This window comes from Trifolium pratense, linkage group LG6 (assembly GCF_020283565.1).
Source record: "Trifolium pratense cultivar HEN17-A07 linkage group LG6, ARS_RC_1.1, whole genome shotgun sequence".
NCBI lineage: Eukaryota > Viridiplantae > Streptophyta > Magnoliopsida > Fabales > Fabaceae > Trifolium > Trifolium pratense.
Window position 1 is genome coordinate 6,803,932 of NC_060064.1, and position 16,595 is coordinate 6,820,526.

General features: G+C 32.3%; 1 protein-coding gene across 1 annotated transcript; it reads right to left on the minus strand.

Moving 5' to 3' along the window:
* Positions 1-12,798: 12,798 nt before the first annotated feature.
* LOC123890202 (albumin-1-like) lies at positions 12,799-13,716 on the minus strand. The gene is made up of 2 exons (XM_045939755.1): positions 13,615-13,716; positions 12,799-13,382 (listed from the first exon to the last, which is right to left on the minus strand). Exons 1-2 carry the CDS (start codon positions 13,661-13,663, stop codon positions 13,009-13,011), a joined length of 423 nt encoding a protein of 140 aa, XP_045795711.1. The 5' UTR covers positions 13,664-13,716; the 3' UTR covers positions 12,799-13,008.
* Between the last annotated feature and the right edge of the window lie 2,879 nt (positions 13,717-16,595).

Sequence of the window (16,595 nt, forward strand, 5' to 3'; positions counted from 1 at the left end):
CTCAAACCCCTTTTTACGGGAGATTGGGGTTTCTTCTTCTCTTTTCTTTGGTTTATGCTCATCTCATATGTTTGAAGTGAGCCTATTAGTTCATCCACTTGAATGTTGGCCAAATCCTGAGATTCTTCTATTGCTGTTAGTTTCATGTCAAACCTCTTAGGTAGAGATCTGAGGATTTTGCTCACCAGCTTTTCATCTGATATGGGTTCTCCCAAGGCATCAAATGAATTAGCAAATTCTAAAATATTCATGTGAAAGTCATGAATATTCTCTTCTTCCTTCATACTCAGATTTTCAAAGTTCCTGCGAAGCATCTGAAGTTTGGACAGCTTTACCTTGTTGGTTCCTTCATGTGCTTTCCTGAGTATTTCCCACGCCTGTTTGGCCACAGTGCATCGTTTAACAAGTCTGAACATGTTGATGTCAACCCCATTGAATATGGCATTTAAGGCCTTTGAGTTTCCCAGAGCTAAGTCATCCTCATCTTTAGAATAGTCTTTTGTAGGCTTGATTTCACTGGTTACCTTTCCATCCTTATCAATAACCATTGGGGGTTCCCATCCATTTTCTACAGCTTTCCATGTTCTGCTATCAATGGATTTAAGAAAAACCATCATCTTAGCTTTCCAGTAGTCATAGTTCTCAGGCCCAGTTAGCAGTGGTGGTTTAGAAACCGTTCCTCCTTCCTTGTCCATCTCACCAGAAATTTCCGTCCCTGAAGCTCACCCTGAGTTTTGAGCAGGGTGCCTGCTCTGATGCCAATTGAAATTCTGGCACACTAGTATTAAGATGTTGTACTCAACGCTTCACCACTATAATACATTTTTAATGCGTGAATCAATGATCCAACATCCAACCGCGCATACACAAGGAATAATAAACTAAACAAACTGAAAGTAAATTAACACAGTAATTTGTTAACCCAGTTCAGCATAAGCCTACTCTGGGGGATACCAATCCAGGAGTGAATCCACTATGATAGTATTAGTTTGAAGCCCTCAATAAACTTCCCGTTTATGACTTCTCACCTAATCACCACCCGTGCTATATTCTACCTAAGACACACCTAGGTATGAGAACCTCCGCTCACATCCTCTTGACCACAGCCACTGTGATCGTACAATTCTAGATTTAATAGGTGAAGACACACTTCATAAAACACTCACACCACTTTCGTGCTTAAAAGCTTTGGAATGGTATACACACACTATCTCCTTGCTTAGAAGCTCCAGAGATATTACAATGCACAGACACACAGTTCCTAGTCTAGTGGAAAATCAACACAAGACTTAGAACACAATAGACACAATACTAAAACCTAAACTCACGCTTTGTAAGACTCAAATCTGGTTTCAGTGACTTGAACAATGGTGTCAACATTCTTTAAATAACCTTCACTAGCACAGGCTAGGTCTTCAATTAGGCTTCAATAGCACAGCTTGATTAAAGGTTCCTTCAAGGAATAATCTTCAATTAAAATGTTTTGTTTCCTTAACTTGAAGATCTGATTAGCAAACAAAACTTGATCACGAGTTCCATTATTAATTATACGTGACAGCGCTCCTTATCACAAACGAACATTTATTATGGATTCCATATTTAGAACTTAGGCGCGAGATCTCAACATACACAAGTCCGGCCTACTGGATGTGGTATCCAATGTTGAAGCATTGTACCCAACATCTTGCTTATACTGGATGGTGGAAGCATGTAGTTCCACATCAAGAAGGATCACATGTTTTAGCAAAATGAGGCCAACCATACAACGCCAACAGGATGCAATTGAATGGATCGAAAGGATGGGAGAAAGGAAGGTGATATTTGAACTCGACTCGCAAATTGTTGTGAACGCTGTTAAAGAGAAGAGCGTGATTCGCAGAAGCTGGGGCTGTATCACTCGGCGCTGCAAAACTTTCCTCCAGAACAACCCTAATTCGTCGATAGAATGGGTTCCAAGGGAGAAGAATCGGACCGCTCATGAAATAGCAATTTGGGCCGAATCAGAACCCAACAAAGAATGGATTGATAACATCCCACCTTGTATTCTGCCCTTTATCCAAAAAGATAAAGGCAATATTACTCTTGTTTCTGTTTATGTTTAATAAAGCTTTTTCCCCTTCAAAAAAAATTAAAAATAAAAATAAAAATTAAAAGAAAACACTTCCTTCAAAATTTCGCCACATGGTGTGGCTTAGCAAAAAAAAAAAAAAAGAAAAGGAATTCTATAGAATTCCGTGCTGCTAAGTAAAAAATAAAAAAAAAAAAATTCCCTTTAGAGTTTAGCACATTGTGTGGCAACAATAAATAAGACAAAAACATATTGGTCAAAGGTGTGACCAAAATATGGCATTTAGGGAATTTATTTTCAAAAAGATGGTAGATTGGGAATATTGGTTTTAAAGTGTGGCATTTATGTCAAAAAATCGTACTTTGATATTTTTTATTCTTAAAAATTATTAGAGCAAGAAGATGGTGTCTCAAACAAAAAAGAATGTCAATATGGGAACTCTCAGAGTTGGTACCTCTTTTTCTAGGCGTGTTCGAACATACGGTTCCCGCGGAAGATCAAGTTGGTGAGCTCGTGTGGCGCAGTGAAAGGTTTCGCGTTGGGGTTTCTAGTCCCCTGATCTTCACCTAAAGTTTAAGATATGAGTATTTGGACACACAAAACACAATACGTTTCACAAAATACACTTTCAGACTATTTTTTGTTCACCTGAGAACCGATAGAGAATTTGTTTTTCATCGGAGGTGATAGATAATAGTGACTAGAAATTGAATTCAAATCGCATATTTATACAGTGTTGAATGTCAGTTAACGTCAATCCCTTGATATAATAAGAGTCATAATTGAGGATATTCAGTCGCGACTAATTTTTTCCTTTATCAAAAGTTGAGGATATATAGTTTTCTCCGAATTATCTTAAGAAAATTGGATATATTTAAAAATAAAGTGAGAAATTGTTTGTTTTTAAATTGGATATATTTAAAAACAAAGTGAGATTATGTTTTATTTTAAAAAAGATTTGTTTCTATTTTTAAGGTTTATATTTTTCTATAAATAGATGTTGCTAATTTGCATAGAAAAATTGAGAAGAGAGAGAGCAAATAGAGAAGCAAGATGTAGAGGCAAGCAAGGATTATGATTTGCCACCACTAGAAACAAAAAAGGGTTTTCTCTTGGTACAATTCTAGGAGTTGGACAAATTATCTTTGTATTCATCTTGGGTAGTCTAAATCATTGAGTCTCTTGGTCACGGGAAGAGATTCGGAAAAATGGTAAAATTAAGATTGAAGGCTAATTCTTGTAATCGTCTTTGAACTTATTACTTGGAAACAAAATGCCGAAATTTTTCCATAAGTCCTAGCTCAACTGGTAAAATAATGCCGAAATTGTTAGGCCGGACATCGTGACCCGAGTTCGAACTCGGGATCTCACAATTATGTGAGTTTAATTTCAGTGGATCACCACTTCATATCTAAGACAAAAAAAAGAGTTTCTTTATTTGGTCGAAAGAGATAATATTTCAATATAAAATGTCAATACTGACTACTTCCCTCGTAACAATGAAAGAAAGTTTCTAAATTTTAGATCAAATACATTAAATATACAATAAACCTACAAAATATATTTTTACTTATAAAGTATTACGGAAAGAGAATCAGTCGATCCACTTTTTGTTGAGCGAAGGGACCGTGGAATATGGGTACTGAGCGATTTCTCATTGCTTACCAAGACACTTTCAAATTCAATACTAATAAACACTAAGAGCCAAAATGATGAGACAGCTAACAGACCACATTGCTTACCAAGACTACATTAACTTGTTCCTCAATAAAGACACCAACCACCACTCCCCATTCCTTAAAGCTTCACAACCACCAAAGTCTCGCAAAAACAGGTCCAGCTAACCAAAAAAAGAACGACCAGTACCTAAACTACGCAATACCAAAGAGATGAACCAAGTGTTATGATTCAAAATGGCATGTGTAGCAATATATTTGGCATAACATAATTGGTTGAGGGAAATTGATCACACATGACTAATAATCCAAGGAAACCTTATGTTGTGCATGAACTTATGTTGTGCATGAATAGTGAAATGAGGATCACTAGTCGTCGGTAGGTATAAAGAAAATTGATGAAATCTCTCCTCACTCCTTTTGATACTCACTTGTAGAGTAATGGTTAAGTCTTAGACTTAATATTCTTCTCTTTATACATTAATGCTTCTTTTATACTAAGAACACCAATTCTATTTGGATTATCATCTATCAATTATACTTTTAATTCAATAATCAATTGACAATTATCAATCTATCGCATCTTCAATTTTGGGAACTCTTACATTGGTCCCACCAACTCAAAAACCACCGGTAGGAGATGAATGATACTCCCACCATCCCAAATTATAAGGGAAAAAACAAAAATCCCCTTATTAAGAAAAAGTAAAACATGATAATTTAAAATATGTTTTTGTGGATTTTCCTTGAAGATGTAAAAGCAATTTTTATTGATTGTTGTTTATTAAGAAAATGAGAGAGGGAAAAAAATTAAATGCAATTTGCATTTAATTTTATGAGATTAAGGAAAAAACATTATTGTTGCATTTAATTTTATGAAATTAAGGAAAAAAAATATTATTTGGAACAAAAAAATGTAATATTTTCCCTTATAATTTGGGACGGAGAGAGTATTTAACAACCCTCCTTTTTAACAAGAAAGAACAGAAGTGAGAGGGAGTAATTACGGTTAGCAAACCAGAGCAAACACCACAAACAAAGAGAGTTTCTTAAATGCATGAAGTTTATGCTTATCACCGTAGAAGGGGCTGCCAAGTCCATGTGCAAACTAGGGGTGCTCGCAGTTCGGTTTGGATCGGTTTTGAGGCAAAAACTCATCCGATCCAAAAATATATTCATTTGCGATTTGGTTCGGTTTTGGATGACAAATAAAAAAAATCCGATCCAATCCGATCCAATATTATGCGGTTTAATTTGGATCGGTTTTTGGATATCCAAATTTTAAATTGTAATTTTTTTTAATAAATATGAATATTATAAAAAACACTACAAAATAATAGTTTGACATTTTTGACAAAATAAATATTAAGTTTGATGTAAAATATAACATATAATATATTGAAAATTAATATTTTGGAATGACAATTACCAATTATATTCGAAAGATATAAAAAGTAAAAAAAATAGATTAAATTAAACTAACATATAGTATTATCAAAATTTAAAATAGATTAAATTAAACTAACATATAGTATTAACAAAATTTAAATGAAAAAAAAGGTTAATGCAATATATATATTTATACTAATAAAAAGATAAATAAATATTAAAATATATGTATGCGGTTTGGTTCGGTTTGGATCGGTTTTAAGAAATCAATTCGAAATCTGATCCGATCCGACGGTTTTCACAAAAGAACATCCAAACACATCCAAAAAACTTCGGTTTTTTGCAGTTTTCGATTTTTTTGGATTGATTTTCAGTTTTTATTTGGATTGGTTTGGATTTGAGCACCCCTATGTGCAACATGTGCTACGATATAGGGTCTCTTAAAAATAAGGGTTTAAACACAAATTATAAAGTAGTAGTATTAGTAAATTATGGGGTATAAAAATTAATTATATTACAATACTGGTAAGGTTCAGACTCAATTTTCTAAAAAAAAAAAATAGTAAAAGAGATAAGCGCATAAGATTAAAAGGTGAAACCAATTAATGTACCGCGTACATCACCACCAGCGTCCAACAATCAAGACGGCAAGAATATGCTATGAAGTCACATTTGGTATTGTTTTTTTTATATGTGAGTGCTTTTTTTTTTTTTTATATTTTTATTCACATTTTGGTTTTTATCTGCCTAAAAAAAAATTGTGGTCGTGATATTTAATTTCTCACTGAGGTAACATTAGATAGAAACTAATTTGTTCTTTAAATCACATTTCAGAGATGTGGATACTTGTGTTTCTAAACCCAGCCATAAATATGTGCACGAAAACAAATAAATTTCTTGGTGGCATTTAGCATGGGGAAGTTATCTTTTTCCACCATGGTCCAATTGCACTTTTACCATTATGTAAGACCATATATTCTACTATGGTATGTCCATACCATATTTTTTCTCATATCTTCTTCAAGCTCATCTTTCTCTACCAAATAACACAAATTGTTTTCTGAAGCATTCTATTCTGCAAATATGTGAGCCCTTTTTTTACTATATATAAGTGGGATTTTGAGTTTGTATAGTAATAGGTAGAAGTGATAAGGTAATGTTTTTGTGTAATGTTAAGAATATAGATAGTTAGTTAATCAACTGGAGTTAGTTGATAGATTACCAAGTTGGTTAGGAGATTAGAAAGTTAGTTAGGAGTTAGTTACTCCCAATAGTCCTATAAATAAACTACTCTACTGTACATTTTACTCATTCTTTTATCAATCTATATTCATTCAATATGAATTTCTATGAGTATCTTCATCATGAATACTCTTATGCACTCTATCTTGCCGACATCTATGATCTTTATCCCTTCGATTCCATGATTCTTAACATGGTATCAGAGCGATACCCAAGGGATGAAGATGAAGATTCCGCTGCCGATTTCGATTCAGCCATTGATGAAGATGAAGCTCTTTCTCATGATGTAGCTATGGAGGTTTCTGCATCAGAAGCTCAATCTTCAACAATCTGCAATCACATTTGTTTTGGCAGTTTTGGGAATTCAGATTTTTCCGCCGTTCAATTCGCTTCAATCACTCCAATCAAGCCAACAATTGATGGATTCACCATCAAGATCGGGGAAATTGCATGTGTTCTTGTTGCTTCAAGTTGCAACAATAAATCTGCGTTTGCAGCTTCGGAAGACGACGAGAAATCGAAGAATCTTGATTCTGAAATTTTGGTTTCTGAAGCAATCAAAGGATTGAACGAATGCAAATCTGAGTTTGGCGTTTCTGCAGAAATCAAGAAGTCGGAGAATCTTATCAAAGGTAGAGTTCCGCTATGCTATGGATTTGTTTACGGTGTTGCCGCCATAAGGCCTTTCGCTTCTTGGTTCTACGTCGGAAAACAGAAACAACATATCAGTAGCACCGCAAACAACAATCAGGTTTGGCCTTTCGAACTACATGATGAGTGCATCGTTGATTTTGATCCCGGTGGAATTATGTTAGAGATTTACAGTTATGCTATTATGCTCTCATTTTCGTCAATTTTCGATTCAATTTCACTCTTCCCTTTCGATCCCGGTGGAACTTCGGAAAACAATTTTCCCTTTCTTATTTCAACCAATTGTTCTTTCTCATGCTTAGTCAGTTTTAGAATTACATGAGTAATCCTTTAGTTTCTGTGCTTTCAATTGGTTTATTTGGGATCAAGTTGCTCTTATATAAAGATTGAAGAAAATTTTGAGCGGTATTTTTCTGATGACTGATTGTGTATGGTGTTGCTGTTGTAATATGGAATTTGCAAGAAAGAAACCAAATAGTAAGGCCATTGTTCTGTTTTGAAAATGATGCGTATTTGGAGTTCTTGAGATTCAACCATTTTGAGGTTGATTTTCTGCAGCTAAGGGGGAGAATGTTGATGCAGTTTCTATAATCCTGGCAGTTGCAATTGCTGATGCTTTTGTCATTTTCTGTTTGGTTTTTGTTTTTCAAACTCATACTAAGAATTCTCTTACTATGAGTTTGAGGGAGGCTATTATAATATAGAAGTCAGTCCTACACAATTGTTCAGTTTTGGTTGTGCAACATGTTGAACACTAATTGGTACAAGTTCATATTGGTTGTGGCATATGATAAGCTATGAGATGTGCTACAAATAATTCTGCTTCCAGAATTCAGATGCATTCTCTATATTTTGTATCAATTTTTCTATGGTTTTTACTCAACAATTACTGTGTCAATTTCTGCATTGAGGAACCTTTGAGACCAGAATTTTGGATTGAATCTTTGCAAAATTAGATGTGGCTTGGTATTTTTGAAAAGATGGAGCATCAAAGTTGTTTTCAATGGCAGATTGATCAAGATAGTGTTGTGCTTATGAAGATTATTTTGGCTTGATGAGGGCTACAAATTGTTTGTTGTCACTCTTTGTTGCTGCTACACTACAGTGGAGATTGTTACCCACCTAAAGTGACTTAGTAGGATTCTTTAGTGCAAGTTCAAATAAAGCAATTTGAGTGATAGCTTTATGATTGGAAGTAATGAGTCTATAACACTGAGCTGATGTAACTTGGAAGAAAAGCCGTGAATTCTAAGTGAGGTTGCAAAACTAGATCAACAACTCTCCATCATTGTCAAAGGTATCTCATCTGGTGGTTTTAAGGAGATGTCTGACTAGTTGTGCAGATTTATGTTAGTTCTTGGTATTCATTCGTTCACATCAGTTTAAAGTGAGCAATGGTTATTCAATGGTTTTGTTTCTTTGTTATTTGGGTTTAGCACCGTAATTCAAACTCAAATTGGTAAATTTTCCAATGTTGAGTTTGAGGGAGGCTGTTAAGAATATAGATAGTTAGTTAATCAACTGGAGTTAGTTGATAGGTTACCAAGTTGGTTAGGAGATTAGAAAGTTAGTTAGGAGTTAGTTACTCCCAATAGTCCTATAAATAAACTACTCTACTGTACATTTTACTCATTCTTTTATGAATCTATATTCATTCAATATGAATTTTTATGAGTATCTTCCTCATGAATACTCTTATGCACTCTATCTTGCCGACATCTATGATCTTTATCCCTTCGATTCCATGATTCATAACATGTAATTTCTTTAACTCCGACTGTCTCCTTCCATGTTGACTAAAAGGAACTATACAATCAATGAAAAATACTACAATTAGTTGATTTCATTACAATTGCTTGTAATTATGATGGCTCAAATTGCGAAGATTGATTTGAAAATCAAGAAACAAATGTTATATTTGTTTTCAGGAAAATGTTAAATAGTGCACCCGGTGCACTAGTTAAGCATACAAAAAGGAAATTTGTCTTGAAACTTGGGCATTCAATGCATTGAAAGTGTAAAAAGTTGTTTTTATCAACATTAACTTTATGTTTAATTTCTATTTTTAATATGCTTAACAAGTGCACCGGGTGCACCGTTTAACATGACCCTTGTTTTTAAACTTAATATACGTTTAATTAAAAATAAAGAAAGATTATATTTATTTTTAAATTGAGGAAATAATGTTGGTATTTGGACCATTGGATTGTACATATAAAATAATATTTAAATCTAAAAGAAATGGATTAAAGTTGATTGATGATTGAGATGTGAAAATTGAGGGAAATTGAGAGAAACAAAATTGAGAGGATCCTTTCTCATACTATTAGATATTATGGGCTGTGATATTTGAACATTTGAAATCAAACATCATGTAGACACTCTCACGCCGTAGATAGATCATTTGGCATGCAAATCGATGCGCAAGATACTCCTTCCGGCCTTATTTATATGCAAAAGTCAATAATAAAAATTGGCCTCAAATGTATAAGTTAAAGTAACTAAAATCAATTTTATTTAATATTATTTTTCCAAAAATACCTCTCATTAATTTTACTTCTCGTTTTTTTTTATATAAATGAGGGCCGAAGCCCGGATTGCTTACTTCTTTACATGAGTGCATAATCTCAATGCGAATTTAATGTATTGTAAATGATAATTTAGTTAATTGCAAAAGAAAAAAGGATAATTTAGTAAAAATGATAAATTTCTTAATATGTGTGACACAAAAGAATTTTGCTTATAAATAAGATCGAATGAAGTAAAATATTAAAAAAATAAAAAAAGTTTTATCCAGACTGCTTTATATTGTTGTATTGGTTGTCGGGGCAGGTGTGAAAAATCATTTCCTTAGATTTTATTGATCCAGACTGCCAGCACAATTGTTTTTTATATTTTTTTTTGTCCTATTTACTTTTTTTACTCAAGCACTCTTGTGTCCTTGTATTTTTTTATTGTAGTCGTTTTAAAATATTTTATTTTACCATTCTTTATTCTTTATGTTTTTTCAATTCGGTAATCTCTTTGTTTCTATGTTTCACCACATATTAAGAAGGTGAATTCTTTGGTATACTGCTGATATGATTAATAAGTGACAAGTATTTAATGCAGATTTTATTTTTTTTTTTAAGTTTTTTTTCATTAAACACTACTTTTTAATATTTGCAAATGTATCCTTCTTATAAATATAATAATCAATTATGTTCCACAATAAATCAAGATATGCATCAAATCTTTCAAATATTTTAAGCAATTTTGACAACATATTTTAAGCATGCATCAATCACGTTTTTTTTAATCAATTTTTTTAACAAAGGTTCAAATATTTTAAGGGTCATGCTAAACAGTGCCCCCGGGGCACTTGTTAAGTATACCTAAAAAGGAAATAAAAAATAAAATTTATATTGAAAAGACAACTTTTTGTACTTTTGAGGCATTGAAGATACGCATTTCGAGACAAAATTTCTATTTTAACATGCTTAATCAGTGCCCCCGTGCCCCGGGGGCACTGTTTAGCATTTTCCATATTTTAATACTCCGTATGATTTAATTATCTAATATCCTATAAAAAAAAATGACTTTAGTATTTTGACAACATATGATATTTTCTCAAAAAAACCGTATGATTTTAACAATTTTATTATTATTATTATTATTATTATTATTATTATTATTATTATTTGATCCAACTATCATATTAATATTTCAATAGCCTTTTAAGTCCTCTCACATAATCCCTTGGCAATTAAAGAATAGATGGCTTAGTTGTTTATCTTTGGTTAGTTCTATGAACTTTATAATTACTCACATATATAGAGAATATATAGAGAAGACAATCACAGATAAATTAGCTACTATTGATCTTACAGTAACAGGTTTTACTTGGTGGAGTTGTAGGAATTAGAGAGGATCTAGCTAAGAATATGCTAGGTTTCCCTTGTTTTAGATTTTGTTAATGTTGCTTTTGTTTTATTGGTGGGTTTGGTATAGCCCCTCTTTGGAGTCCACTTTTCCCCTTTATATAATTATTATAGTTAAAAAAAAATTCAATATTATTTTCTTTTAGATTTTTTTATTATTATTTGGTCAATTTATTTCTTAGTTCTTATCGGTAGAATCGGTAACAACTTAATAATCTTTTCTGATAACTAGATTTTTTGAGTCACGGGTAATTCAATTAGTTGATATCGAAGTGTTATATTGCTAAAAGTTTGAATCTCATGCGTGTCGCTCTAATTAGGTGGTATTGAATTGTTTGAGAAAAAATTTAAAATCAAACACGTACAGTACAACTGAAGTTGTCATGTCAAATCCCTTAAGTTTTAGCAGAGCAAACGCACCCTTAATCATATAGTTGGTAGAATTATATTACTCTTTTTTTAAGAATCACACACTACATGAAAACTTCAATTTCCTGATAAAACTTGTTGAGAAAAGCCCTCAAACTTATTAGGGAGCTTCTATGGTACATATGAAAAAATTCAATGTACCGATACATTAGATCAATTAATTTATAATTATTTATTAAATCAAAAAATTATTTTTCGATTATTGTTTTTTAGAGATAATAGTTTCATAAGAAAAAACACAATTTCAATACTTTATATCATAAGCAATATACAAACGTTTTTACATAAAAAAAATCAATATTGACTATTATGAGTGATATAAAAATTGTAAAAATATAATTTTTTTTTTATAATTTTGATAAATAGTATTTTGTTATTATAATATTTTAATGATAAAAAAATGATTTCTTTCGGAATAATATTCATTTACCTAATAATTTAATGATCTAATATACTAGTACATTGAAATATTTGATATGTAGCGTAGAATTTCTCAGCCACTTCAAATTTATCAAGACATTTCTATTCTCTCTAATTTTCAGTTACAAAATTCTTCAGTTTCGTGTTTCACCCTAACCCCACTAGCAAAAACAAAAATAAAGGAAAGTTTCTATTAACCCTAATTTCTTAAAGGAAAATGCTATTTAGTAAGTTTTTTTTTTTGGTTAAGTAGCCTAGTGGCTAGAGTCTCACACATTTAAATGTGGAGAAATGTGGAATCCGGGGTTCGAACCCCGACCACTCCAATAATGTCCCCGGTAGCTACCATTTGAGCTACACTTACGGAACAATTTAGTAAGAATTTTTTGATTCAAGAAAGAGAATAATGGTACCCACAACCTAAAACAAAAAGAAAATCCAACCGCCAGAATTTGAAAAACCTCGAAATTACAGATATGAAATAAAAATATAAACTTTATGAGGAATTGAAAGAAAGGTTTCAGAATGAGTGGTGCTATAAGTATAAAAGATAATAGAAATTGATTGATGATCAAAGCAAAAAAAAATTGTATATACATATATTAAAACCCTTTTATCAAAAAAAAAAAAAACCTTTGAGTATCCAAGATTAAAGCGGGGGAGAGGTGTGTCTGGTGGGGGTGGGGGGGTGGAGGGGATGGATATATAGAGAGATGTTTTGGGTTTTTTACTTTCTTTTGAAATTACTGAATCATGTTTTAACTTTTCTAAAGTATAATAATTTTCATTTTGAAATTTTTGTAAATTAAAAGATTAATTTAGAAAAATTTCTATTTAAAGAAATCTTGAAATAACATGTTAAATTATTATTACATGTGGATCAATTAAAATTATACACCTTAACAGTGTACCGGTATATGTCCATATAAGATGTGTACCGAAGTGCTCACCTATTAAGAAATGAAATAATTAAATCCATTAAATATAAATAGGAAGAAATATAGAAAGAGAAATGAGAATCATGACATTACTTTATATTACATTGATGATTATATATTACAGTCACACACTCATGCATATAGGCTACATTTATTGAAATTCAGATGGATATCTGAGTAAACCAACTGATTAGTTGGATATACAAAGATTTCTTTATTATAAGTACGTAATATGTAGATGCATGATATATTAAGCAGATCATTAAGTGGCAATATCATTCTAGAGCCATCTTCACAAATTCTTTTTCATCGGAGTAAGTGGTTTTCTTGAAGAAGTTATTTACAGCAGGGTTAGAGAGAACCTTGAAGTAGCGTTCTGCTTCAACGTTAGAGGTAAAACACCATCCATGTTGGAGTTCAGAATTAGGATAATAAGCACAGATGCTCCCACTTCCCTTCTTGATGCAGTCTTCGTCAGATTCACATAAGTTGTAATGTTCTCTCACTGCTTTCTTAATATGACCTATGTATATGCAATTACCACCAAAAATTCCCCACGCCAGACAACCACAACCATCTCCACAATATGCATTAATTGAGGTACACCATGTCTTGTCACATCCTTCTACCTTCTTCATCGGAAACATTACTGCAAATGAATTCACTTGAAATCCAGTTAAACTTAATAATAATAATAATATGTTTAGAATAGTGGTTAGTTAAGTAGTACTTAATTAATAATGCATTAATCAAATTATTCCTTCCATTAATTGGGATGAGTACTTGATTTCTGAATAATTTCTTGTGAGTTTCTAACATATGTAAAAAAAATGCATGCATGGACTATAATAATTGGTAAGAGAAAGAGTTAAAATACAGACCGAAAGCGGCAAGAAAGATGACAACCAAAGCATGCTTAACATAAGCCATTGTTTGATCAAAAGAAAGAACTAGCAAGCTACAATTGTTTGAGTTTGAGTTGCATTTCTTCATTCTTGGATGCAACTATATATAGAGATATCTTCATATATAGCGACAATAATAGTTACAACCATGCAAAAATCGTTTATATTAAATTCAGGTGCGTGGAACACCATGCAAAAATAATAATTATCATCTCAGTTAAGGGTGTCTTTGGTAACACAAATAAGCTAGCTTATAGCTTATTATATGAGCTTATAAGCTTGTTTCAAAAAATTAGAGGTGTTTGGTAACAAGCTTTTTATACTAAGCTTATAGCTTTTTTTCAGATGTTATTTCAAGTAGCGTTTGAGCTTATAGCTTATAGCTTTTTACACTTTATTCCATTTTTACCCTTTAATTTAATAACTACCCACTCTATAAAAAAAAAACTACCCACTATCAATTATGTAATTTTATATTTAATAACCACTTTAAAAGCTAATTTTACCAAACACTTTAATTTCAATAAGCTAACTTTTCACCTATCAGCTATAAACTAGCTTTTCAGCTATCAGCTAACTTATAGCTTATTTTTACCAAACAGATCCTAATAATGAGATGAATACTTACCGTAGCGTTGTCCATTTTTTTAATAATAATAATAGTAGTAAAAAAAATTAACGATGCAAGCACAATTGTATTAAATTCAGGTGCGTGGAACACCATGCAAAAATAATATATTATTGTATCCAAAAAATAATTGAGACGGCGAGATAGATTTATTAATCTTAGGCAGAGCTATAAAGGGGCCGGCCCTGTCCGGCCTGGCCCGGCCTTGAGGGGCCCGGTTAAATAAAGGGGTCGGCTTAGCCCGGCCCGTTAACTTCATGGCCCGGCCCGTTTAGCCCGGCCCGATAAACAAAAGCCTACATGGCCCGATGGGCCGGCCCACTAATTTTCATAATTTGTTTTTTTTTGAAAATTAAATATATTCTACAAAATTTATGTTATATTTCTCAACTAAATCTTGAAGAAGGTAATTCGTATCCCTGTATTTTCTCACATAATCTCCCAAACAACAATATCTTCCTCTTTATCCTCATCAAACAAACAAACTAATCTCTAACAAATAATCTCATTCTAAATCCAATAAGTTTTTTGTCATATTATTATTATTATTACTATAAAAAAAATTCCAAGTTTTATATCTTTCATTCATCCATTGTAATTTAAGTAAAAAAACAAAAATATAGAAAGAATATAAAATAAATACAATAAAAAGGTGATAGGCTTAAAATAAACATATATCAAGTTTTATATCATTCGTTGTAATTGCACAAAATAAATAAATAAATAAATAAAAAGATGATATACTTAAAAATAGGAATAAAACAGATTATAGATAGGAACAAAACACAAATAATAACAATAAAACAACAAAAATAATAAAAAAAAATTATATATGAATTTATGCATAAAAATAGGACCAAAATATAACAATAAAAAGATTATAAAAAAATTTAAAATTCTTTAAGGGGCCGACCCAAAAGCCTGTGGGCCGGCCCATGAAAAAACCTGACCCGATAAGGTCCGGCCCGATAAGACCCGACCCCCTTTTTATGAAGCCCGGCCCGTGTAAAATGATAGGGCTAATGAGCCGGCCCGATAGCCCGACCCTTTTTTGATAGCTCTAATCTTAGGTCTCGCGTCTTTATTACAAGGGTAAAATGTTCATTTAATATTCTTTGATCCAACGGGAGAGTAATTTCTCATGTTGTGAAGAACTAAATCAATCTTGTGTAATAAGTAAAAGAACTTGGACCATAACCTTACGCCACACTGCTTAATTATTTTTATAAAATATTCAAATAAAATATCCAAAAACGGAAGAAGGTAATCTATTACGGCTTGAGGAACTAAATGACACGTGTGTAAAAAGTAAAACAATTGATATCATAACCATAAGTCTAAATTCTTAATTGAGAAACGATATTTCTCAAGAAAGACAAACTCACGAATTCATCCCGACGTGTATTCCGTATAACCCATTTTTTATTGCGTTCAACTATTTTTTTCCAACCATCCGTGATTTCCGCTAAAAGCTTCTTTTTCATTGGCTTATTTATACTTCGGGAGAAATTCGGTAAAAAATATTCGGTAGATATAGCAGCACTGTTCTTAATTTTGTAAAAACTTCAATTAAAATACCTAGAGAAATTTATTCTAAGGGAAGATGATAGTCTCTTGTGGCGTAAATAAATAAATAAAGTTCGTGTTAAAAGTAAATCAATTGAGATGATAATTATCTTTTTAACACAAGTGCAGGCTACAGTAAGTATTCATCTCGTACTTTGTCTGCAGGCTGAATCAACAAGTGCTAGTAACGAGTCTATTCTCAAGGTAACACTTGATCATGGAAAAATGGCGGGAGTTATAAAGCCACATGATAGAGTGGTTATTTGCCAGAAAGTTGGTGATGCATCTGTCGTCAAGATTACCGAGCTTGAAGATTAAGTGATTTGATGGATAATTTTCGCAAGTGAACGAAATACCACGTAGTAATAAAAATATCGATCCACAGGGATTGTGTGATTAAACTAGTCTAATAGTGTTCATAAACATTATGCAAGAAATACACATAAATTGGGGGTATGTTGAGTGATGAATTGTTAGAAAACGTGCTTTGATATAATGGAAAAGCCAGGTAGAATCATCGGAATCACCTAGTCTATAGCTAAACCACATGCAATCTACTATATCATAGGAATCTACTCAAGTGTTCACAACTGGATCAACAAATTAGTGAATCGCAATCTCTTGTCAAAATCCACTCTATTCGTTGTCGATACTCCCCTGATCTCTCGGACGGAATCTACCTACAACGAATGATATGAAAGCGCGTCGATCGTTCGCTACACTCTATGTCTCAATCTCTCGACCGGAAACACTCGAGTGCTCA